Raw genomic sequence first — 24,786 nt, 5'->3', positions numbered from 1 at the left:
CCCCGAGGGTGTGTCTGGACGCCGGCGCGCGCAATCACGGCGGCCACGCCCCTTCCGCCCCAGGCTCTGGGCTCCGCTGCTGCGCTGTGTGGAGCTGCGGGGCGCTGGCGTTGGGTGGTGTGCGCCCCAGCTCTCTGGTCCAGCGACGTGGGGGAGAGACATCGCCTATGTAGATCTTCAGTTCTAAGCAACAGTCTCACCAATATCTTGATCATTTAAGCAGAATATTTGATATGCTTGTGCTCTCGGTAAACCATGTATTGAGAGTATATATCAGACACCCTAAAAAGGGTTGGAATGAATTACCGCACTGTGTAAGATGCCCGAGTTGACCTCAGAGAAGATTCCATCGCATCAGGTTTCACTTAAAAATGCCTAAAACGTGTGTATGTACGTAAGTATGTCTGCTAATGAAGGTGTTGGGAAATCTAGACTTTGCAGCGAACTCCTGCACCCGAACGGTTCCATTGAGGCGAAGACTTGGACTCCTACTTAGAAACCTTCCAAATTAATTGGATACTCTTTTTCCTGGCATTTCAAGACATTTCAGCTTTCTAGTTTCAGTTCCCACTACTGTCTCCCCAAGTGCCCACCCCTACCCCCAGAATTATTTCTCTTTATAAATACTTTCCACTTGTATGCATTTACTCACATTGACTCCTGCCAGGATGACTGTTTCCTCCATCTCAATATGGCCAAGTGCTGGAAATAATTTCTTCCTCATCTGAGCCTTCATAGATATATGCTGTACCTGTCCAGTGGCACTGTATTTATTAACTACAATTGTTAGGTCTTTTTTCCCTTAACTAGACTGTAAACGTTTTGAAAGTAGGGAACATGCCATATTTCTCTTTCATTTGATTACTGCAGTGTTTTTCAAACTGAGGGAGTGTATTCTTGGCATAGACACTTAAGAGCATATTTGATACTGGTGTCTTTCTGTAACGATTTTTTAAAGTAATATAGGCGTCATTTGGGCCATTTGGACAACCAACTGAACCCTGAAACCTACCAAGCTATTTCAGTGCCCACATTTATTTGTATTCATTATCATATTTTGGTACCAAGAAAGAAAAGTGGCTGAAATAAACGATGGATGTCCTGCAGGTGAAGGATAAATGACATGCTGTATAAACAAAGGTTTTTCAGCAAGTTAAATAAAAGTGGTGAGAGAATGGATTTTCCCTACAGCATGAAGTAGTGTGCATGCCAAATCAAAACAACCTCTGTGGTCATAAGCTAGTACCGTGTTTATCTGTCAGATAGCTATTTAGTGCAGCACGTTTTCATTTCATTGATTTTCAGTTCTGTTTGTATTTAATTTGCATTCTTTCATCAGATATTTATTTTTTGGTTTTGATACTTGATTTTTGGTTTATGATTGTGTAAGAGCTTTAGCATATAGTTCATCCCTAGTTTTATGTTTGAATGTATTTAAAAAACAGAATACAATAATTTAAATATGTCCTGGGGGTCTGTAAGAATGGTTTCCTTTAAACACACACACACACACGCATAATACATTTCTCAATTTTTAGTAGCACTGACTTAGATATTCATCATCTTCTACTCCTTTGTAGCCTAGGCTTAGCAAATAAAGATCTATTCTAAAGCTGAACGCACAGCCGGTTGTGTAGACACAGGTGGTGGTGCCTTGTAAATGCCCATTGCTTTATTGATCTTTGCTGTTTGTTTTCAGCTTATAGGGACTCCACCTGGGTTCTTAAAAACAAAAACAGGAAAACACAAAGCCTTTTATCTCCTTGACAATTTATTCCCTATTCCTAAAAGAATGATACTAATAAATATGACAAACCCACCAAGAATATATTTAAAGGACCAGGCAGCTGCTGAGCCCCCACACTGTTCTTGCTCACAGCTCACAGAGAAAATGTTCTTCAGGGGAAGAATCTGGCTTTGGTTACCCATCAGAACAGGTATAATTCTAGGAAGTGAGCTAAGTATCCCAGAGCGACATGGTAAAAATAACTGTTATCAGCTTAACAGGTTTCACTGCAGCTACGAGGAGGCAGAAAATTACTGTCGTGTCCAGGGAGGACACCTTGCTTATACTTGGAACCTGAGGGTCCGGGATCTTCTCTGGGACTCTCTGGAAGAAGGGAGTAAGTGGTGGATTGGGCAAAATCTAAAGCAGCTGGGAAAACGTCAAGAAAAAAAACAACCCAGGTAAGGCTCTGAGACAAGTGTTTACAAAGGAAAAGTCCTTTCCTTTTATTCTGGAACAGGAGAAAGAAAAAATTTTCCATCTTTCTGCTTTTGTACATAGAAAAATCAGTCGCTTTACTTCATTACCACAGTTCCTCTGAAGTATTTATATTTTGGGGCTTCAACCTTTGATTTGTCTGTGTAGCATAGATGATGAGATTTTCTCAGAGTTTATCAAAAGCTAACACCTGATATTTCACTGAAAGTAATGTGTAGGATTCTGAAGTGGGAAACCTTTTATGGCTGCTTTGTTCCTGGTAAATATCTCTTCCTAATTCAGAAACCAGGAGAGACATTGATTTGCCTGTTACCTTTCTTACAGAGATATTTTCAAAATCATGCACCATAATATTGTGGTCTTGGAGAAATATCCAAGGCCCTGTTATATCACCATCATCTTCACTGAAGTCTAGGTAAATTAATACGAAGCCTTGTGATAAAGAACACATAATATGGGGGCGCCTGGGTGGCTCAGTTCGTTAAGCGACTGCCTTCGGCTCAGGTCATGATCCTGGAGTCCCGGGATCGAGTCCCACATCGGGCTCTCTGCTCGGCAGGGAGCCTGCTTCTCCCTCTGACCCTCCCCCCTCTCATGTGCTCTCTCTCTCTCATTCTCTCTGTCTCAAATAAATAAATAAAATCTTTAAAAAAAAAAAAGAACACATAATATGAAAAAATATATAATCTGTAATGTGTGGGCATGGTGTGGAGAACAAAGGCAAAAGAAATCTAGAAAAAAATTAAATCTCCTTACAACTTACAGCCCATTGACAAATTCTTGAGACAAGCAGGGTGACCTTCCTCCAGAAGCTTACCTGCCTCAGTGTTAATATTTTGCTAGAGCCAAAAGGCAACCTTAGCTTGACATTAGCCCAACTTCCAGGATCCTGCAAGTCTTCTTTAACATATAAAAATCCATTTGGAAACTTCCTTTATCTCTTCCCCTCCCCACAAGATATATGTTAGCAATCATCCTTCAAACATATGGCCCAGTGATATCCATCTGAAGGGTCTTGTGACTAAGGTTTACTAGACAGTAGAAAATGACCCCTCAAGGTCCAGGAAACCTTGCTTCCAAATTCCTTAGAGATTTCCGCTATCCCTCAGCTCTTCCCAACTGGAAAGAATGTAATCAGTCACTCCTCACAATCCCAGGCAGCATTTTCTGCCCACAGGTCCTGTCCCAATGTTTAATAAAACCACCTTTTTGCACCAAAGATATCTCAAGAAGACTTTCTTGACCATTCGCTCCTGGACCCCCAACAACACATCACATCTGGGAGATATCCTAAGTTGCATCTATTAGAAGCTAGCAAAATTTGGTTTTCATATTTACTTTTTAAAAAGGTTGATTTTGGAATCTGAGGCTCATCTGGGTCTGTTCCTCTTTCAGCAGGTGTCGTGCCCCCCCTGGCCCCCAGAGCCCCCCAACTGCACTTACATGTCCCGAAACTCCAACTGGATCTCATCAAAAGTGGACTTGTGCTCCCTGGGGCATTCTTTTATTTGCCAGGCTGGTAAGTGATAAAGCCACATGCCACCAAAGTCATAATATCTAGAAACTGATTCTACATAAGGACGGCATGTGAGAGTATTGGTTAAAGAGTCTGTGCCATGAAAGGGAGGTATATGCCAAGAGGCATCCAAAGACTGAAGGAGGCAACAGACCAAAGAAAAAGGCTGACAAGTCCGGCTTGACAAGAAATGGCTTATTAAGGGGGAACCACCCAAGAGGAAAATGCTTAAGAATAGCTGTGTGTCCTAGTCCTGTCTCCAGGGCAGATCAAGGACATTATGCCCCAAGGTTTACTTAAGGGTGTGGTTAAATGAAAAGAAAAACTGGGGATGGGGGTGTGGGGGGAATGTGCTTAAGAAGGTTTATTGTCACAGTCTGTGAGTGATAGCGCAGAGGATGCATGTAGGGATTTTGATGGTATTGATTATATATTGATTTTCATGATACTGATTAGAGTGAGAAACTGTTCATCTGGAATGACTTTCATATACATCCCACTCTGGTAGTTATTGCTGTGCCTGGTGTCGCCTTCATTTCTTGACTTGGATGGAATGTGGGAGAAAGTGTAGCAGTAAACTCCATTTTCCTCATGTGCACCCCAAACCCATTCGGCACTTGGGCTTATGAGGGAAGACTGCAAAAGCAAAGGGGAAAATAGGATATTGGTGTAGGAAGATGAGAAGGTGAAGGGTGAGGAAGCTGTTGTGTCGGTTTGCATCCTCAGGAGTACACGATGAGAATTGTGTGCATAAAGTTGGGTGCGGGATTTTTCTTTCAATGTACGTTTTTCGTGGTGGTTGTGTCCAGCATTTATTCTTAGTTCATTGAATTCTCGAGGACCTTACAATGTCGCAGTCTGAGCAAAAATTTTGTTCCACTTTAAAAAGTCGCGAATACATTCTTATTAAAATATGAAGCATCTATGGGTTCTTCATAAAACAGAACACATTGTAATATTTCTCTGTTATAAGAAAAAAAAAAGATCACCTTCCTCAAATACTGGGTATTGAAAGAACCCAATATATCAAGGTAATAAATTTTTGATTCCCAGCTTCTCATTCTCCACCCTTTCAAGCTCTCTGTGATACGCTTGCCCGATTTTGCCATGATAGCACGCTGTTGTTGGCGAGACCAAGGTTTTGAGGCCAATCTCTGTGTTAATCAAGGGTTCCTGTGTTTCGTTATCACAAATGTGAGTGTGGCTCCTTACAATGGTGAACTGCTTTTCATCTTGACAGGAGGTTATTTGGCCCAGCTCATCTCCAGGATCGGAAAAGTAACCCTTAATACAACCTAAATGATGATGATTTTCCATTCATTTTTCACTCTCCAGGAGTTGAGTTTTTAGACATTTTCACCTACTCTTGGTTTTGGAGTGAAAATGCATTTTTCTGATATTATCACTCAAGTACTTGCAAGAGATTACTGCTATGGAATATGAAATGTTTGTGCAGAAGATAATCTTCGGCAAAAAGAATTCTAGGGGCATCTGGCTGAGTCAGGCATATGACTCTTGATCTCGGGGTTGTGAGTTCAAGCCCCATGTTGGGTGCAGAAATTACACATAAAATCTTTAAAAATAAACAAATAAAATTTTACAATAAAAAATAAAAATCTTTTTTAAAAAAACAAAAAATGTTTTTAATTTTATTTTTTGATTTTTTAGGTTTTTTTTATTTATTTATTTGAGAGAGAGAGAATGAGAGACAGAGAGCATGAGAGGGAAGAGGGCAGAGGGAGAAGCAGACCCCCTGCTGAGCAGGGAGCCCGATGCGGGACTCGATCCCGGGACTCCAGGATCATGACCTGAGCCGAAGGCAGTCGCTTAACCAACTGAGCCACCCAGGCGCCCCAAAAAATGTTTTTAAAGAGAATTCTCTTCAGGGGTGCCTGGGTGGTTCAGTGGTTAAGCGTCTGCCTTCGGCTCAGGTAATGATCCCAGGGTCCTGGGTTTGAGCCCCGCATCAGGCTCCCTGCTCGGCGGGAAGCCTGCTTCTCCCTCTCCCACTCCCCCTGCTTGTGTTCCCTCTCTCGCTGTGTCTCTCTCTGTCAAATAAATAAATAAAATCTTAAAAAAAAAAAAAAGAATTCTATTTAGTTATCTAAGCCAATTCAGCAAATTCTGAACCTGCCTTCCCATAATGAGATTAAATGTTTCTGTAGTTAAGAGCTCAGGCTCGGGCGCCTGGGTGGCTCAGTTGGTTAAGCGACTGCCTTCGGCTCAGGTCATGATCCTGGAGTCCCGGGATTGAGTCCCGCATCGGGCTCCCTGCTCAGCAGGGAGTCTGCTTCTTCCTCTGACCCTCCTCCCTCTCATGCTCTCTGTCTCTCATTCTCTCTCTCAAAATAAATAAATAAATAAAATCTTTAAGAGCTCAGGCTCTAAAGTCAGACTTCTGAGTTCATATCTTGATTCTGGGACTTTCCTGTTGTGGGCAGCCCTTCAAAGGATTGTCATGAGGATTAGTAAGATAATACAAGTAAAGTATTAGAACAGTGCCTGGCAGTTATTATTGTTACTATTATGAAATTTCTATTTTTTGTGCAAAGTTCATTTCTGCTTGTAGATAGTATCGCATTCATGTCAAAGGTCATTGGATCTCTTGGAGATCCTATATTGCTAATGACCTTTAAAACTAAAGTATTGGCACAATGTAATTGTTTAGTGTTCCGAAATAGCTACTGTTGGGGCTCAGCCAGAAAAGCATGTGACTCTTGATCTTGGGTCATGAGTTTGAGCCCCATGTTGGGTGTAGAGATTACTTAAATAAATAAAAAATGTAAGAAGGAAGGAAGGAAAAAAAAAGGAAGGGAAGGAAGGAAAGATAAAAGAAGGGGAAAAAGAAAGGAAGGAAGAAGGAAGGAAGGAAGGAAGGAAGGACGGACGGACTACTGTTATCATAGTGTTTATACATTTTATTGTGAACTTAAGAATTGCCTCTTCCGGAGTGTCTGGATGGCTCAGTCGGTTAAGCATCTGATTCTTGGTTTCAGCTCAGGTCATGATCTCAAGGCTGTGGAATCGAGCCCTGTGTCAAGCTCCGCACTGTTGAGCGTGGAGCCTGCTTAATTAAGATTCACTCTCTCCCTCTCCCTCTGCCCCTCCCCACCCTGCTCCTGCACAAGCTCTCCCTAAAAAAAAAAAAAGCCTCTTCCAAAATAACATGTTGGTGGGAGAAGTATTTGTAAATTTGTTCCTTAACATTCAAAAGAGAAGTCTAAGGTTTCATATTATGAAATATTGTTGCCCAAAAATAGAGAAATGCAAATTAAAGCTGAGATACCATTTCTCCCCATCAGATGGGCATAAATCCACAAACTTAACAACATACTCTGTTGGCAAGACGGTAGGGAAATAGGTACTCTCATAAATAATGGAAATGCAATAAGATACAGTTTCTAAGGAGAGGAATATTTGGCAGTCTCTAGCAAAATTGCATTTACATCTACCCTTTGACCCAGCATTCCTGCTGCTGGGAATCTATCCCAAAGTTACACTGGCAAAAATATAAAAAGACACACGCATGAGGCTATTTATTGTAGGTTTCTTTGTAATAGCAAAAAGGTAGAAACAATCCACATACCCATCTAGGGGGATGCTGGTTGTAAAGAGAAATAAGGAATATCTTTATGTACTGCAATGGGGTCATTTCTATGTTTTTTTTAGTGGAAAAAAGCAATCTGGAGAACAATGTATAGTATGCTTTTTAAAAAGGATAATATGAATATATATGCATAGATAACCTACACACATATATCCATAAACATAATAGAAAAGCAAACAAAAACTAATGAAAATGATTACTTATGGTGGAGGGAGGGAATAGGGTAGAAAGGACAGAGATAGAATTTAGATCTTCCTGAATGTACCTGGTTTCATAATTTTGACATTGGAACTCTCTAAATGTTTTACATAATTAGAAAAAAACTGTTTTGTTTCCTAAAAATAAGGAAGAAGAACAGGAGAGGAATTGGATGTAGCAAGTTTCAACAATTTTTAAGGTTAATTTTGCTCAAGAGCAGGAAGGAACTAGTTCATGAGGCAATGTCAATTGGTGATTTGTCCTAAGACAGAAAAAACAGTAGCCAGGACAGTATCCTTGATCTTAGCTAGTGTGCAGCTAGAAGGGTTCACTTTGGATAGGAGCGCGGGGAGCTTGTAGGAACAGGACAGAAGGCGGCATCTGTGGATGTAGATGTTTGCTGGTCGAGGGCAAATTTGGTGGCAGGACTCTGTGGAAGGGACGCTTAATTGTTTCCATTGTTTTTTTGAAGCAGAAAGCAAAGTTATGACCTGCCCTGAGAATGAGGATCAGGGACTTCCTTGTCGTTGGAGGTACAGTAGAGGAGGAAATAGGAAAAAGTCCTCTCAGAGAGCAGAAGCATGACGAGACCCAGGGAACACAATAAGATTGTTAGGCTTGTGATCTGAATTTAAGCTGAGATATGGTCAGTGAGGTTGTATGATTTTGTCAAGCCACGTTGGGCAGCACGTGTGAGAAATAGCAAGTCTACATAAGGAGGCACGTTCAAGAATGTTATTGTTCACCTACTGAACTCTTTTCTCTCTACCAAGAGGAATTACACAGTACGAGGAGAATATTACACTTAGAACGTAATTTCTTAAAATGAACTTAATTCTATCTTAGTGTTGACCCAGTTAGTGGACTTCATTTTGTGACGTTGGAGAATAGAAGGTGTTGTGATGTCAAGAGCAGAAGAGCTCCTTGAGAATTCCTACGTTCTTTAAAAAAAAAAAGGATAGGGCGCCTGGGTGGCTCAGTTGGTTAAGCGACTGCCTTCGGCTCAGGTGATGATCCTGGAGTCCCTGGATGGAGTCCCGCATCGTGCTCCCTGCTCGGCAGGGAGCCTGCTTCTGCCTCTGACCCTCCCCCCTCTCATGTGCTCTCTCTCTCTCATTCTCTCTGTCTCAAATAAATTAATTAAAAAAAAAAAAAAAACTTTAAAAAAAAGGATAGTAATCTTTAATTTGTGTTGTCTTGATTGTCATGTATGTGCTGGTGACAGCTATTTATAGACTTAAAGCTAGAGCTATATACTAGAAATTATCTTTTCCATTGGCCTCCAAATAGAGGCCTTTCCAGACCAAGATGAAAGACCTGGAATTAATTCTCATTTACACTGGAGACCTGAAAAGATAAGAGGAGAAGTTGCAGTACCAAGAAACAGAAGGACCTCAGGTAATGGGTAGTGAAATCAATTCCTGCCTGAAACGTTGCACAAGATTAGTTTAGTGCTGAAGTGTGTCATCATAACATGTACCCCATCAATATTTGTTGCGTTCTGTTTTGTCTCATCTTATTGCAGTCTTTGATCTCATTTTATAGGTATTACTTTATTGATGGGCCTTTGGCCATCTTCTTTTCACATGTGTCCTAATAAAAGACAGGGTTTTCTCCCACAAAATTTCCATCCTAAGTCTTCTTCAAGTCCTTGCAGTCTTTCACATTGTGGTATTCTCTCTCATTTTTTTTTAATTTTGAAAAATAAATACTATTTGGGGAAGATGCATTAGCCTGAAATGACCTCAATCAATATCAGTGTTGGATGATTATAGAGATCGCCTGACCAACCAGGTAGAAAAAGAGACAAATTTAAAGTACATGTAGTGATTATTCTGGGGGGTATGACCTCACAACTTCCAAGTTTTAGATGTCTTTGTCAACAAGCCCTCCAAGGATCCCTTAAAAGAGCAATCCAGAAAGTGCTGTTGTAGAGACATGAATAACTATCTTAAAAACAAACATAAAAATCAGCTTTTCCAACTGCTTTTGTAATTGGGTACTTGTGAGGTGGGGAAGAAGTGTTTCGTGATAGCAGTAGATGAAGGTAAAGTTGGTGTAGTTTTGAAACTGTTAAATAATTACAGAAGTCGCTCTCTTGATAATTAAGGCACTGAGACTGAGGATGCATTTGAAGAGTTTCGGTAAAGCCATGTCATGGAAAGCGAGTTTCCAGAGAGCAGTGCGCCTAAGTTAACACATGACTACAGATAACATGTGATTTTAAACATGCCTTTGTAGAACAAGTTAACTAGACATTTGACTGTTTCACCTATATCCTTAGAAATGACATAGTCGGGCGCCTGGGTGGCTCAGTTGGTTAAGTGACTGCCTTCGGCTCAGGTCATGATCCTGGAGTCCCGGGATCGAGTCCCGCATCGGGCTCCCTGCTTGGCGGGGAGTCTACTTCTCCCTCTGACCCTCCCCACTCTCATGTGCTCTCTCTCTCAAATAAATAAATAAAATCTTTAAAAAAAAAAAAAAAGAAATGACATAGTCAAGTTTGCCCCCAAATAACTATCTTTAAATCTCCTCATTGAGAAAGAAGGGCATTGCCTTATCTGGGGAGTTGCCTTATATTTATGTACGTATGGCCCTTTAAAAAAAAATTTTTTTTTTTTTTTCAATTTTTAAGTAATCTCTATACCCAATGTGGGGCTCAAACTCACAACCCTGAGATCAAGAGTTGCATGTTCCTCTCTCTAAGCCAGCCAGGTGCCCCCCAAGGTCCTTTGAAAATTTTGTGTCACTTTGTTTTACACGTGTTCCTATTAAATTTTGTGTAAATGGGTCTAATTATTTGATTCTGAGAATATTTTTATAGTAGAATTTATCATATTTAAATGTATTTTAATAGCTGATGTCATTTCTTGCCTTCTTCTGTGCTTTTGGGTTCTAATCCTTTCTTGCTGCTTTCTTCTGTCCTTTGTTGGAATTTTACTCTTCCGTACTCTTGTTTAATTGTTTGCCTTCAAGGAGTTGTTCTTTTTGAAAACACATTCCTGCACCTGTGTTTCTCTGATGGTTGGACTCTCAGGAGTGAAACAGTCTCTTTTCAAGCCCCCTCATCTGGTTAAAGGCATATAGCACATGTTAGCTTTTCCTTCCCCACCCTCCCTCCATAGGTTTTGTTAGTATGGTCTGTGGGTTTTATTCAAGCTATTGTTATATTGGTTTGTTTTTTTCTTTATTCTTATGTTAATCCCCATACATTACATCATTAGTTTTAGATGAAGTGTTCCATGATTCATTGTTTGTGCACAACACCCAGTGCTCCATGCAGAATGTGCCCTCCTCAATACCCACCACCAGGCTAACCCATCCTCCTACCCCCCTCCCCTCTAGAACCCTGTTTGTTTTTCAGAGTCCATCGTCTCTCATGGTTCGTCTACCCCTCCGATTTCCCCCGCTTCATTCTTCCCCTCCTGCTATCTTCTTTTTTTTTTTTCTCTTAACATATATTGCATTATTTGTTTCAGATGTACAGATCTGGGACTCAACAGTCTTGCACAATTCACAGCGCTTACCAGAGCACATACCCTCCCCAGTGTCTATCACCCAGTCACCCCATCCCTCCCACCCCACCCCCCACTCCAACAACACTCAGTTTGTTTCCTGAGATTAAGAATTCCTCATATAAGTGAGGTCATATGATACATGTCTTTCTCTGTTTGACTTATTTCGCTCAACATAATACCCTCCAGTTCCATCCACGTCATTGCAAATGGCAAGATCTCATTCCTTTTGATGGCTGCATAATATTCCATTATATATATATACCACATCTTCTTTATCCATTCATCTGTCGATGGACATCTTGGCTCTTTATATTGGTTTGTTTTTAATAGATTTTATTTATTTACTTATTTATTTGAGAGAGAGTGGAGGGAGAGGAAAAGGGAGAGAATCTCAAGCAGACTCCCCATGCTGAGTACGGAGCCTGACGTGGGGCTCAATCTCAAGACCCTGAGATTATGACCTGAGCCGAAACCAAGAGTTGGACACTTAACCAACTGAGCCACCCAAGCGCCCCTGTTTTTTTATATGTAACTTAAGAATACCTTAAAAAAAAACTTTTGTCAAAGCCATATTTCCAACAATTTAGAACGTATATCTGTTTTAACTGGTTTCACATTTAGCACCAATCATTTTTATGCCATAACTTTACCCTTCTTGAGCTCTCAAGTTTGTATAGTCTCTATTCCAGTTGTTTTTACAAGAAAGATCCATTGGTGGAAATATTTTGGCAACTCAAGGATACTCAAAATGTCTTTCTTGTCCCTTCCCAATAGGCCATGTTTTAGCAGCATGTACAAGTTAAAAACATAGGGTCAGCTGCTGTAACAGAAGTCAGAATGGAAGCTTGAACAAATGGAATTTCCTTTCTCTTCCACATCACAGTGTAAGTAAGCAGACCAGGGCTGTTAAGTAGGCTCCACAGCTTAGGAGACCCAAGCTCTTCCTGCCTTGTTCTGCTGTCGTCACCTTGTGACTTGCATCTCATGGTCTATAAAAGCTGCGTTAGCTCCCCGCCTCCGTGTTCCCATTCTATCAACTGGGAAGGGGAGAAGGGAAAATGGGAAGCCTGATCCTTTCCTTTAAGGGCACAGCCTGGAAATTGCACCAGTTACTCCTCGTATCCCGCTGGCCAGGACCTGATCACGTGGCCTTACTGCTGCCAGTGGGGCTACCATGTTTCCTTCGAAGGAAGGAAGGCCCAGCGGGGGAAATAAGCAGTAGTCTCTGCAATACAAGGAACATTATTTCCTTTGTCACTCTTGCCCTCAAGACTCTGCAGAGGCCGTTCTCTTGCTTTTTGGCATTTATGGTTACCGTGGAAAAGACTGTCGTTAGACTTTTTTTTTTAATAGGTAGCCTTTTTTCCTCTATCAGATTGTAAAATTTTTTAATCCTTGTAATACGGAAATTTTCTTAGCAGGTATCCAGGTCACTTTTCACTGATTTTGCCTAGAACGTGATGTTATATATACACATTTTTCTATTCTCTTTTACATATTTACCACTTATATTTCATCAGTTCTCGTTTTATCCTTAAGAAATACCAGTTATTCAGGGCACCTCGGTGGCACCCTCTGCCCCTCCTGGCCCCTGCTTGCACATAGGCTGTCTCTCCAAAAAAATAAAGAGAAAAAAGAAAGACATGGCAACTAATCAGAAGAACATCTCAGAACTCTGTCCTCCCCCAGCAGTAGTGGTTAGAATGATTCTGCTGCTAAACATACATATCAGTCCTATCAACAGCAGAGAGACTGTTACAAGAAGAGATAAAGCAGGCTTGCTATAACCAGATAAATTGTAATGGGTCTAGAGCACATGCCTTGAAAGAAGTCAGCCTAAGTTAATAGCAAATAGCCATGGGTGTTAACACTGATAGTGCCTTCAGATCATGGTTTTCTTACTGGAAAATGTGGAAAGGGAATGAAAGCAATAACCGTGATCTGCTAAAATGTTGTCAATGATTATTTTCTAAAAGTATTAGACTACAGGGCCTCCTGGCTCAGTCTGTTAAGCGTCCAACTCTTGGTTTCGGCTCAAGTCATGATCTTGGGCTCCTGGGATTGAGCTGAGTGGGGAATCAGCTTCCCCTCTCCCTCTGCCCCTCCCCCCAATCGCACACTCTTTGTGTGTGTCTCTCTCTCAAATAAATGAATAAATCTTAAAAAGGGCGGGGGGCACCTGGGTGGCTCAGTCAGTTAAGTGTCTGCCTTCTGCTCAGGTCATGATCTCAGAGTCCTGGGATCTAGCCCTGCATTAGGCTCCCTGCTCAGTGGGAAGTCTACTTTTCCCTCTCCCTTTACCCCTCACCTACGCTCATGCTCTCTCTCTCGTTCGCTCTACTCTCTCTCTCAAATGAATAAAAAAATTTAAAAAAAAAATTCTTTAAAAGTATCAGATTATGGCCATACCACCTTGAATGCACCCGATCTCATCTAAAACTGTCAGAAATATGCTCTGATTTATTAATAGGGAGCTTCTCCTTTTGGTAAAATTATGAGGCAAATACTTCCACAGTAATATTTATGTACTGGCAACTTTACGATTGATGTGATTTAAATATTTTTATACTGAGGGCCTTTGAAGAGTAAGCAGAGATTAGACATGAGTGATTTGTGACACTTCAGCTCTGGAATCCTAGCTTGTCTACAGAATTATCATCAGAGGGAAATGGTCACTTTAGTTTCCTATATGAAATGATTCGCATTGTTTTTTGCCAAGAATAAGACGTCCTCAAATAAATTTCTACCCTAGACTTTTACTTGAACTTAGTCTGCTTTGTTCTTTCTGTGGCAGCTACTCATCCTGCAACCTCCTGTCACCACCCTGCTCACGCTGATCTTGTAAGTATGTCCCTTGACAACACACATCTGGGATTAGTAATCTCTGTAATGCCTGGTAGGTCCCGCCAGAACGCCATTCTGGCTCACTGAGTGCCCCGGATATAGTGTTCTCATAAGGAAAGGAAAGTACTTAAATGCAGGAAAGAACCAGGTTGAATGGATATTTTACTAACGACATTTTATTTTATTTTATTTTATTTTATTTTATTATGTTATGTTAGTCACCATACATTACATCATTAGTTTTAGATGAAGTGTTCCATGATTCATTGTTTGCATATAACACCCAGTGCTCCATGCAGAACGTGCCCTCTTTAATACCCATCACCAGGCTAACCCACCCCCCCACCCCCCTCCCCTCTAGAACCCTCAGTTTGTTTCTCAGAGTCCATAGTCGTAACGACATTTTTAAAGCCGACTCTGGCTTTCATGTTGTTACAATCATCATTTGTTGCTTGGTTGTTTATTCCCTGCTTCATTCCAAAAAGAACTTGTGATATCTTACAGAAGTATATGCAATACAATAAAATTCAAATTCCTTTTTAAAAGGGGGGAAAAAAGGGCGCTGGTTGTCTCAGTCAGTTAAACGTCTACCTTTGGCTCAGGTCATGATCCCAGGGACCTGGGATCGAGTCCCGCATCGGGCTTCCTGCTCAGCCGGGAGCCTACTTCTTCCTCTCCCTCTGCCTGCCGCTTCCTCTGCTTGTGCTCTCTCTCTCTCTCACAAATAAATAAATAAAATCTTTTTAAAAATAAATAAATAATAAAGCAAAAAATAATAAAAAAGGAAAAATACCTGAGTGGAAGGAAAATCAAAGTAGAAACTGCATAATGTATAAAATTTCAAATTCAAGAAATTTCTCTGCCTTCCTGCCTCTGTGTCCTACATAGAAACCTTTCACTGGATGTCTATAAAGACAGATTCATTTACATTTACTGGACTCACTGCAAAAAATAAGCATTTCTAGTTATATGAAAGAGAACAAGGATAAGGTCAAAATCCCTTAAATCAGTATTTTCCAAGTGATATTCTACAGAAGAGTAACCAGCATTGCTTAAAACGTTTCCAGAAGGAAAGAAAACAAAGGTTTTTGACTGTAGGACTTCTCAGAGCCAAACCTGACCACTTCCCACCATCTTCATCATTATCACACCGTGATCTAAGCCACCATCATCTCCCAGGCAAACTTTGCATCTGCCTCCTGCTTATCTCCCTGCTTCTGCCCTTGGCCCATTGCTCAGTTCTCAACACAGCAGTCAGAGGAGTGATCTTTTACAACACAAGTCAGCTCCTGCTGCGGCTCCTCAAAGCCCCCAAGGTCTTCCCATCTCGTTCAAGGTAAAATGATTCTCTTCTCCTTTGCCTGACATATGAATGCTCTCCCCAGTCCCATCCCTCATTCCCACCCCCACCCCCAGGACCTTTCTGATCTCCCCAAAGTCCCAGTTCTGCTCATCTGGCCTCCTGTTCTTCCTCAGACAAACCCATCAGGCTGTGACCTCAGGGCCTTTGCACTTCTCAGATCCCCATCTCTAATATATTGTCAGAACTTTTTCCCTTTATTTCAACTCTCAGCAAAAATGCTGTCTTATACATCTGAGCACCGTACCTGAAACACACCCTTTCCTTTCATCTGCTTACTCTTATTGTTTTTCTTCATGGCACTGATTTAATACATAGTATAATTTGCCTCCACTACGAAAATGAAGGCTCCATGAGGGCAAGAACTTGGCTTATTTTGTTCATTGCTGTATCCTTAGTTCCCCAGGACATGGCTTAGCATGTGGTAGATGTTTAATTATAATTTATTGAATGGTTGATAATAAATACACTAATGTAAATTGTGAATCTTTTTTATTTAAATTCAGTTATTTAACATATAGTGTATTTTTTAGTTTCAGAGGTAGAATTTAGTGATTTATCAGTTGCATATAACACACAGTGCCCATTGCAAGTGCCCTCTTTTTTTTTTTTTGTAAATTGTGAATCTTAAAGAGGGTAATATGCCACATTTTCAAAACTGTTTGAACACTGGATCTTTTTGAGAGAAATGCCCATTAATATCTCATGGGACATGGGAGAGCCAGAATAATTTTGGAAACACTGCCTTAATTTTCATATGGTAAAATCTGATTCGGCCTCTTCCTTTATGTACCTTTCAGTCCAAGACCCTTTGTCTTCCCATCAGCCCATTTCCTTCAACACTACCCAAAGCCACACGGCAGGTCCTGGCAGTGACCTCGGCGCCTACCAGCCAGCATCTTCCTGGTACTCCAGTGCTCACCAGGCCTGCGCCTGAAACACAGCCTGGGCAAGCTCTGGTAGTGGTGACCTCAAGCCCCAAAGAGGATTCCCAGACGGAGGTCTTCACCACTCACCTACAAACATCACTTCAGGATGCATCTGATCAGGTAAATACAGAAAACCGAGGTCACCCTGAGGACCTTTGTGAACTTGCGAAAGTACTTCTATTCTTTCCTTCTATTTTGGTGATGCTTTAAGAATAGCCATGTAAGGAAGGGGCCCAGTTCACCCTCTACCTCTGAGCAGAACTCTCCCGCAGGATGCCTGACACGCGAGCAAGTGCCCCAGTGAAAAGCAAGCACTGAGTGAGTCCATGGAAATAGTCCACAATGGGTTCCATACTCACTTCAGGATTTTCATGTCTTGTTTTTATTTAATGCTCTTATATTTAGTGCTTCAGATGGGGAGGAAGTTTTGTCCACCTGCCCCAATTTTCCGGCAGTGGCACACCCTTCTGGACTGTTCTTCCTACTCAGCATCCCAGTTCCCCTATCCCCTTTGTTCCCTTTTCCCCCACAAACTTCAAAAAAAAGCAAAGCCACTTTGATCATGTTGACTGAAGAAAATCATCCTGCTTCTCTCTATATATATATTATTTTTTAGAACAAGCCCTACTTACATGTAATCTAACATTTCTTTGCTAAAAGATAATCCTGTTTATGTTGGATCTGCTTCCAGCATGAATTGGAACTAGATGTTCACTCTTGTTTCAGTTAGCACTGTGTTCTCCTGGCAGAAAAACTCATCTCCAGTAGCTTAAACACAGAGTGCTTTGTTTTCCTTAAATAGAGAGAAGTCTGAAGTGTAGAATACCCAAAAAGGCCTACAGATAAATTATTAGAAACATTAAGAGAATTTATCAGTGTTGCTGAATACCAGATCAATATACTAAAGCTAATTGTACTTTTACATATCAGTTAGAAAATCAGATTTTTTTTTTTAAAGAGAATAGCAGGGGCTCCCGGGTGGCTCCATCAGTTAAGTGTCTGACTCTTGATTTTGGCCATGCACTCAGCGAGGAGCCAGTTTGGGATTCCCCCTCTCGCCTGACCCCCCTCCCCCGCCCCATCTTGCACAGGGTCTCTTCCTAAAAAAAAAAAAAAAAAGGTAGAATAACAAGTACCTAGGAGTAAATCTAACCAAAGATGGGCACAACTTGTATGGAGACAACTATAAAGCTTTATTAAGAGCCATTAAAGAAAGGTGAAGAAAATGGTGAGATCTACCATGGTTCAGCCCAGCTCTGAAACATCAAATAAGCCATCAGTGTCCTTTCTGGCTATAGCTAGAATGGCATTAAATACGACCTGACCTCCCCTGGAAAACATGCAGTTGGGTGGTACCTGGATCTCACTCATACCTTTATTCCTGCTTATTTACACCTTGGTCCCAAAGTATGAAACCAAAACTGGGTGGTCCTCAATTCTAAGATCATTCTGTAACTGATCTAACCTCCTGCAAACCCTATGAATTACAAATAACCCTATTCAATGGTATGGCCCACAAGGGCTGGATCATGACTAACTTTATGCTCTAACTCCAGAACCCAGCTGCACACAGTAGGCCTTTAATAAAGATTTACTGAATACTGACTGAATTAAGCTGCAGTGGGTTGTTCTCTAGAAATGGCACCACGTAGCTGGTGTAAACAGAGATTATCTCAGGGCAGGACTTCCGGTTCAAAAGCAGTAGCCTCTTAAAAGTTTTGGGACCACATCCAGAGTTGTGGGTTTGTTTTCTCAGAAACTACCATATTCAGGTACTTCCCTCTAGAACATGAACTCTTGAATCAAGGGACATAAACCAGTGGGAAACCTGAGGAGATAAGCATACTCCTGAATAGAAAAGTTTGTTTTTGTTGTTGTGATTTCCAGGTGTTTCCCTCACTTTTGATCATGGCCATGAGATTTAAACCTCTCTCATAGATCTTATTTCCGGACCCATCTGTCCCTGTATCAATCATTGTATGACCGTGGTACCTAGTCTTCTACTCTGTGAAAGAGGGGAAAATTCTATCCGTTTGCAGAAAAGCTTATGAAAGTAGTAACTGTTCTGAGGAGCCTGTGATTCATCAAGTTTGTTCTGTCAACTCTTGTTAAAACAATGTCTCAAACTACTAAAGTGCAATCATTTTCTTTAAATAATTTTGGCAAAATCCTTCGTTCCCAACAGGTCATAGACGAGATAGCAGGGAACTTGAGCAAACCGATTCATGGTTTGCAAACTCACAGCAAACTACAGACAGCTTGTGAGATGCTCCAGAAATGGACAGCCTTTATTCCAGGATTTTCTGAGTCAGCTCAGGTAAGCAGAGGATGATCGGGAGGAAACGAGATAGGAGAAAGGGGGAAGCAAAACAGAGAAAAAGTGTATAAAACAGAAAATACAAAATCTGGAGATGGTGCCCTGTGAAGAATTTAGCCTTATGAACCACTTTATGGAGACCCAATATAATATTTAGCCAGTGTATCTGTACCTTTGACTCTGAAGATTGCAAATAAATTAATCAGTAATGACTGAGATATGCTCTGTTTCTTTTCTTTTGTTCATTTATCAGGTTATTGCCTTTCTGATATATTTGTTCGACATCACAGGAGACAGAAATAGATCCACTCCTTGCCCAAGATAGAGCAGTTCAGCTCTGAAACAGACATTGGCCTTCAGTGCCCCATGATATTCGCATTTGTGGCTACAACAACTGTTCTTCGTGCCTGTCTCTACTCCCTACACCTAAGTAAATTAAGGGACTAGGATTCGTGAGAATTTTCATTTTTTCTTTTCCATGCTCTGTATTTTCAGATATTCTGCAATAAGCCTATAAATGTAATCTGTGCCATTTTATTTGGGCTTATTTTTTTTTTTGAGAGAGAGAAAGAGAACACATGTGCGGGCGGGCAGGTGGGGGGGCAGAGGGAGAGAGAGAGAACCTTAAGCAGGCTCCATGCCCAGCGCTGAGCCCTGACATGGGAGCTCATTCTTAGGACCCTGAGACCATGACCTGAGCCAAAATCAAGAGTCAGATGCTTAACTGACTGAGCCTCCCAGGTGCCCCTATTTGGACTTCTTAGTTACGGAAATAATGCATGATTGTTATTAAAAAATCTGAACAAAAGCATATAAACTTATAAAGCAAAAGCCCTCACCATCTTTGTCCTTCTAGCTAATCCCATTCTCTAGATGTAGTCGCTTCTATCAGATTATTATTAATTTGTCATGCATAGCCTGCCAGACTTTTTTCTATGCACAGACAAGTTTGTCGATTTAACAAAAATGGAGTTAAAGTATACACATTTTTCAGCCCGTTGATTTTTTTTTTTTTTTTACTTAATGCTGTGTCATGGATATCTTTTTGTTTCAGTACACATAAATGAACCAATAATTCTTCATGTGCATTTGGACATTTTTCATTTGTCTACTCTCGGAAATAACATACCCATGAACATCCATGTCCCTACATCATTAAGTACTTATGCGACTATTTCTGTGGAATAGAGTGCCAGAGATAGAAATGAGGGGCTTTTGCATTTTCTTTTTTTTTTTTTTTAAGATTTTATTTATTTATTTGACAGAGAGAGAGCGAGAGCAGGAACACAAGCAGGGGAAGTGGGAGAAGGAGAAGCAGGCTTCCCGCAGATCAGGGAGCCGACGCGGGGCTCGATCCCAGGACCCTGGGATCATGGCCTGAGCCGAAGGCAGCTGCTTAATGACTGAGCTACCCAGGCGCCCCAGGGGCTTTTGCATTTTCAATAGATGACAAAATAGTCTTTCAAGAGGTACTGTTTGGGGACGCCTGGGTGGCTCAGTTGGGCGTCTAACTCGTGATTTTGGCTCAGGTCATGATCTTGGGATCATGGGATCAAGCCAGCATGGAGCCTGCTTTGGATTCTCTCTCTCTCTCTCTCCCCCTCTGCCTCCCCCCACCATGTGTGTCTGTCTCTCTCTCTCAAATAAATAAACACGCACTGTTTTACATCCCCACCAACCATTGCCCCACACTCTCCCAATTTCAAAGGCAAGAAAAGAAAGAAAAGGAGGAGGGAACATGTTATTGATTACTAAGGAGGTTGAACATCATAATATGTTTTGATTGACCATGTGTATTTCTCCTCTCCATTGCTTTTTCATGTCCTTTGTCCATTTTCCCCCCAGTGGGTTGTTTGTCATTTTTCTTAGGTGTTTGTAAGAGAGCTTTATTATTGATGTTGACCTTTTGTTACATGTGTTGCAAATATTTTGTGCTCATGTCTTATTTTTAATTTTGTCTATTGGATCTTTTTTATGCAGAAGTTTTTCGTAAGTGTTACTTTGAAACAAAAACATTTCAAAACCAAAATAGTTGTACCTATAGTGGATATTGTGTCAATTTACTTAACCTTACTTGTTTTGCATGAGAACAGTCTCCCAAAAGGAGAATTGGGGCTTTCTGTTTCATTTAGAATTTTTCTTGTTCTCTATGTTAAGTCAGTCTTGAAGGCTTTTGAGGCCTGAGTTTCAAGGGATGGTATACTCAGTGTTCCAGCCGGTACTGCTCTTTTCCTTTTTTTAGCTTAGTTTTGTGAATTAGCTATTTGATAGTTACCACTCCAGGAGGGTTCTGTCGGTTCCTTGGAATAACATGAAATACAAATCCTCCCTATAGGTCATAGCTAACATATTTTCATTTCCTGCCAAGTTGTAATAGTGCTTTTTATAAAAATGTGTCTGAAATGCATAAAGAACCTTGAACTCCTGATAAGAAGAACACAAATTTAAAACAGGCAGAAACAGCTCAGGAGTGTGTGTTTGCTTCCTAAAACTCCCAGGTCAGTGTCCTCAGTCCCCTTGTTGACCTGAATGAGCAGTTACCTGAGAGGGCACTTGAGATCAACAGCAGTCTGAGCTTCGAAAACCCCGTGACCATCTGCTTCGTTCACTCCCTCGTCAATGTCATGGAAGCTGGTGAAGCCAGTCTACAAAGATCCAAGCATGACATTGAGCAGGTAGGTGCAGGAGATGCTGATGTTGATTTCATTTTAGAAACTTTTTAATCTTGGGAAGCCTGGGTGGTTCAGTTGGTTGAGCATCCAACTCTAGATTTTGGCTCAGGTAGTGATCTCAGGGTCGTGAGATTGAGTCCATTGTTGGGCTCTGTGCTGGGTGGGGAGTCTGCTTGAGACTCTCCCTCTCCCTCTGCCCCTCTTTCTCTCCCTCTCTTAAAAAAATGTAGATCCAGGACAGCTTATATCATGGGACAAAGAAATATGTCCTTGGGTGGCCCTCTTAGTTGATACAAAGGATGGTTGAGTCTTTAGCCAGACTGGAAGTACTTTCTATGGGTCCTTTCCAAAGAATGTCACCTTTCCTTATGTCACCATCAAGATCTTTGTCCCCTGTCTAACCCCTTCAAAACCATTATCCACTGAGGTTACTCAGGTCACGTGGTGTTTCCTTCTAAATGTAGGTAGAAAATATGCTGGAAATGGCCTTGCTGGCCCTTCGGAAGATCCAGGAAGTGTTTCTACAGCAGAACCAGTTTTCTGAGTCTTTAGTGACTTTGACCTCTTCTGTTGCTACTCTGATGCTGAACAGGTAACAGGAGGAGTGGGGAGAGGTTCATTTTAGGTTTTGGATCTTTAGAAAATACACAGAAATTGATTTCCCTTTAATTTCTCTTTCCTTAGCCAAAACATGTCAACCTGGCCTCTGAGCTCCTACACTCTCTGGTCCCCAGCACCTGTGAGGTTAGGCTTTCCATCAGCCTCAGCTTTGCAAGAGCTCTTGAACAGACACCCTGGAGTTAATGTCCAAGTGAGTGTAAAATTGATTCTGATCCAAATGGAAATGGGATTGGTGGCTGCAGGCATTTGAATGCACCATGAAGGGGATGCACCATGAAATGTAAGCTCACCAGACCAAACAAGAGAAGCCTTGGGTGCCCTGGATTTCTGTTTTACGATGTCAGGAATGGAGGCCTCTTAAAAATGATCCATGGTAGAAGTTGGGAGCATTAAACAGACTTCTGGATTTGACAGTTTCTGTGTTATGGTTTGAATTGTTCTCAACACTTCACTATGTATATACAAAGCTGGGAATACCTGAATAAGTATTCACTCAATGTATCAATTTAGCCATATCAGTATACTGTATTTCAGTATATTGTATTTCTTACCCAACAAACAGAAGTAAGTTTGGTGCCTTATCCTGGAGAGCAGAATTCTCAACTTCCTAGTAATCATGAATCCTCCAGGTATGAAGATGTAAAAAAAAATAATAATTCTGAGGGTCCCAAGTAAATGACTCATCTTTAATTAATTCTTTCCCATATGATGTTCTGATGAGAAATATTATTTCATTTGAGATATTAGCAAGGGGAAAAATCCCAACATTTACTTTAATTTTTTATATCTGACACCTTATTACCTATCAGGGTGTTATTTCTAAAGATTTCAGCAATGGATGAAACTGAGTTTTCTTGTCTCTAGGTAACAGGACTATCTTTCAATCCCTTCAGGGATTTTGATGACAAGAACATTGTTGGAAGCGTCGGAAGTGTGTTGCTAAGCTCTAATCATAAATTGTTCCAAGTTGATGATTTAATGGAAGATATTGAGGTATGACTTGATTATTAGGGAATGAAATAGAAGGGAATAGGAATTCTTGGAGAACAGGATGGAAGAAAGTCATTTTAGATTCGCGGCAGTGCCGTTATTTGATTATTCACATCTTCACTTGGGAACTTCTGCATGGAGATTACCTTACCTTTAGGGGAAGGTGTTTTAGGTCGGAGGTTGTATATTGTCCCCTAACCCCTGGCTCTGTGTTACCTATTAAAGCTCAGAGAGGAAGACTTAGGAAGTTACATTCCATTAGCACTAGAAAGGAGACTGAAAGACATCAATGGATGAACCATTTTGAACTTGAAGATTAATTAACTGTCTCCTTCCAGATCATACTGTGGAGAAATGTTAGCATGGAAATCCATCCTACCAGCCTCAATGTGAGCTCAGATCATTTTATTATCATAGTGGACATCACTTCCCTAGAGAAATCCCTGATCCTGTGCATACAACCTGAAAGTCCCCCCCCCCCTTTTTTTTTTAAAGATTTTATTTATTTATTTGAGAGAGAGAGAATGAGAGCGAGCACATGAGAGGGGGGAGGGCCAGAGGGAGAAGCAGACTCCCTGCCGAGCAGGGAGCCCGATGCACGGGACTCGATCCAGGGACTCCAGGATCATGACCTGAGCCGAAGGCAGTCGCTTAACCAACTGAGCCACCCAGGCGCCTGTCCCCTTTTAATGACACTCTATCTGGGGTTCCAGTATCAGCCTAACCACACCCCCTTCGACTTGAACATCACCCTTCCAAAGAATCAGGTGTGGCAAAAAGGTAAAGCCCCAAACAGAAACTTACTTTGAAATGCATTTTCTTCTTCTTTTTTTTTTTTTTACTCTTTATTTCAAGGTAACTGTAGGTTCTCATGCAATTGTGAAAAATAAAACAGATCTCATATATTTCATCCAGTTTATCCTAATGGTGACATCTTGCACAACTCTAGCACAATATCCTAACTGGGAAATGACACTGATACCATATGTTGACCTCATTTGGATTCACCATGCAACCATGCACTCATTTATGTGTGTTTATCAGTTCTATGTAGTTTTATCACATGTATAATTTTTTTTAAGATTTTATTTATTTATTTGACAGAGAGAGACACAGCTAGAGAGGGAACACAAGCAGGGGAGTGGGAGAGGGAGAAGCAGGCTTCCCGCTGAGCAAGGAGCCTGGGCTCGATCCCAGGACCCTGGGCGCATGACCTGAGCCGAAGGCAGACGCTTAACAACTTAGCCACCCAGGCACCCCTCACATGTATAATTTATATATGACCACGAAATGCATTTTTAAAAAGATAAATTGTTGAATGGATCAAGATTTATATGTGATAAAGCAAATTTAGTAGAATTTTTTTTGTTTAAGTTTTACTCATTTAAGTAATCTTCACACCCCATGTGGGGCTCAAACTCATGACCCTGAGATCAAGAGTCACATGCTCTTCTGACTGAGCCAGCCAGGTGCTCCAACTTTAGTAAAATGTTAATTATAGAATCTATTCAGTGATTATCTGTGTGCTCACTGTATAATAGTCAACTTTGTGTATGGTTGAAAATTTCCATAATGTTGAGAAGTAAAATTCCAGCACAGTGGGTTATATCTATATTTCAAACTTTATGTCTAATCTTAGATTTGGATAAGGACAGAGATGTCTCAGTAAGTCTTGGTGTAATACCAGACAGACTACATTGTAGCTTAGAATAGCTAAGAATTCCTGTGATACATAAACAGGGCCTAGATATACTTGACCAAAAAACATAGTCACTGGATATCAACTTCAAAAGTAGTACTCGGGGGTGGGGGGTGGGTAAAGGGGTGATGGACATTAAGGAGGGCGTGTGATGTAATGAGTACTGGGTGTTATATAAGACAGATGCATCACTGAACTCTACCTCTGAAACTAATAATACATTATATGTTAATTGAATTTAAATTTAAAAAAATTATTCTAAAACTAACAACAAAAATAAATAAATGTAGT

At 40.9% G+C, this 24,786-nt stretch overlaps 1 protein-coding gene across 1 annotated transcript in view; it reads left to right on the top strand.

Annotated features, from left to right (window-relative positions):
- Nucleotides 1-66: 66 nt before the first annotated feature.
- PKD1L3 (polycystin 1 like 3, transient receptor potential channel interacting) overlaps nt 67-24,786 on the top strand; it is a 66,335-nt gene continuing 41,615 nt past the window's right edge. Inside the window, 12 exon segments of the mRNA XM_064581561.1 lie at nt 67-2,188; nt 3,620-3,743; nt 8,836-8,943; nt 13,858-13,904; nt 16,068-16,316; nt 18,382-18,513; nt 21,012-21,192; nt 21,654-21,777; nt 21,870-21,996; nt 22,671-22,799; nt 23,135-23,264; nt 23,469-23,576. Coding sequence (XP_064437631.1) covers nt 1,661-2,188; nt 3,620-3,743; nt 8,836-8,943; nt 13,858-13,904; nt 16,068-16,316; nt 18,382-18,513; nt 21,012-21,192; nt 21,654-21,777; nt 21,870-21,996; nt 22,671-22,799; nt 23,135-23,264; nt 23,469-23,576 — 1,987 coding nt within the window. The 5' untranslated portion in view covers nt 67-1,660.

Source organism: Mirounga angustirostris, unplaced genomic scaffold (genome assembly GCF_029215605.1).
Source record: "Mirounga angustirostris isolate CCGP_5_RB_7025 unplaced genomic scaffold, mMirAng1.0.hap1 SCAF_16, whole genome shotgun sequence".
Classification (NCBI taxonomy): Eukaryota; Metazoa; Chordata; class Mammalia; order Carnivora; family Phocidae; genus Mirounga; species Mirounga angustirostris.
Note: the sequence above shows the minus strand (reverse complement) of the source record. Positions and strands in the feature narration are given on the sequence as shown.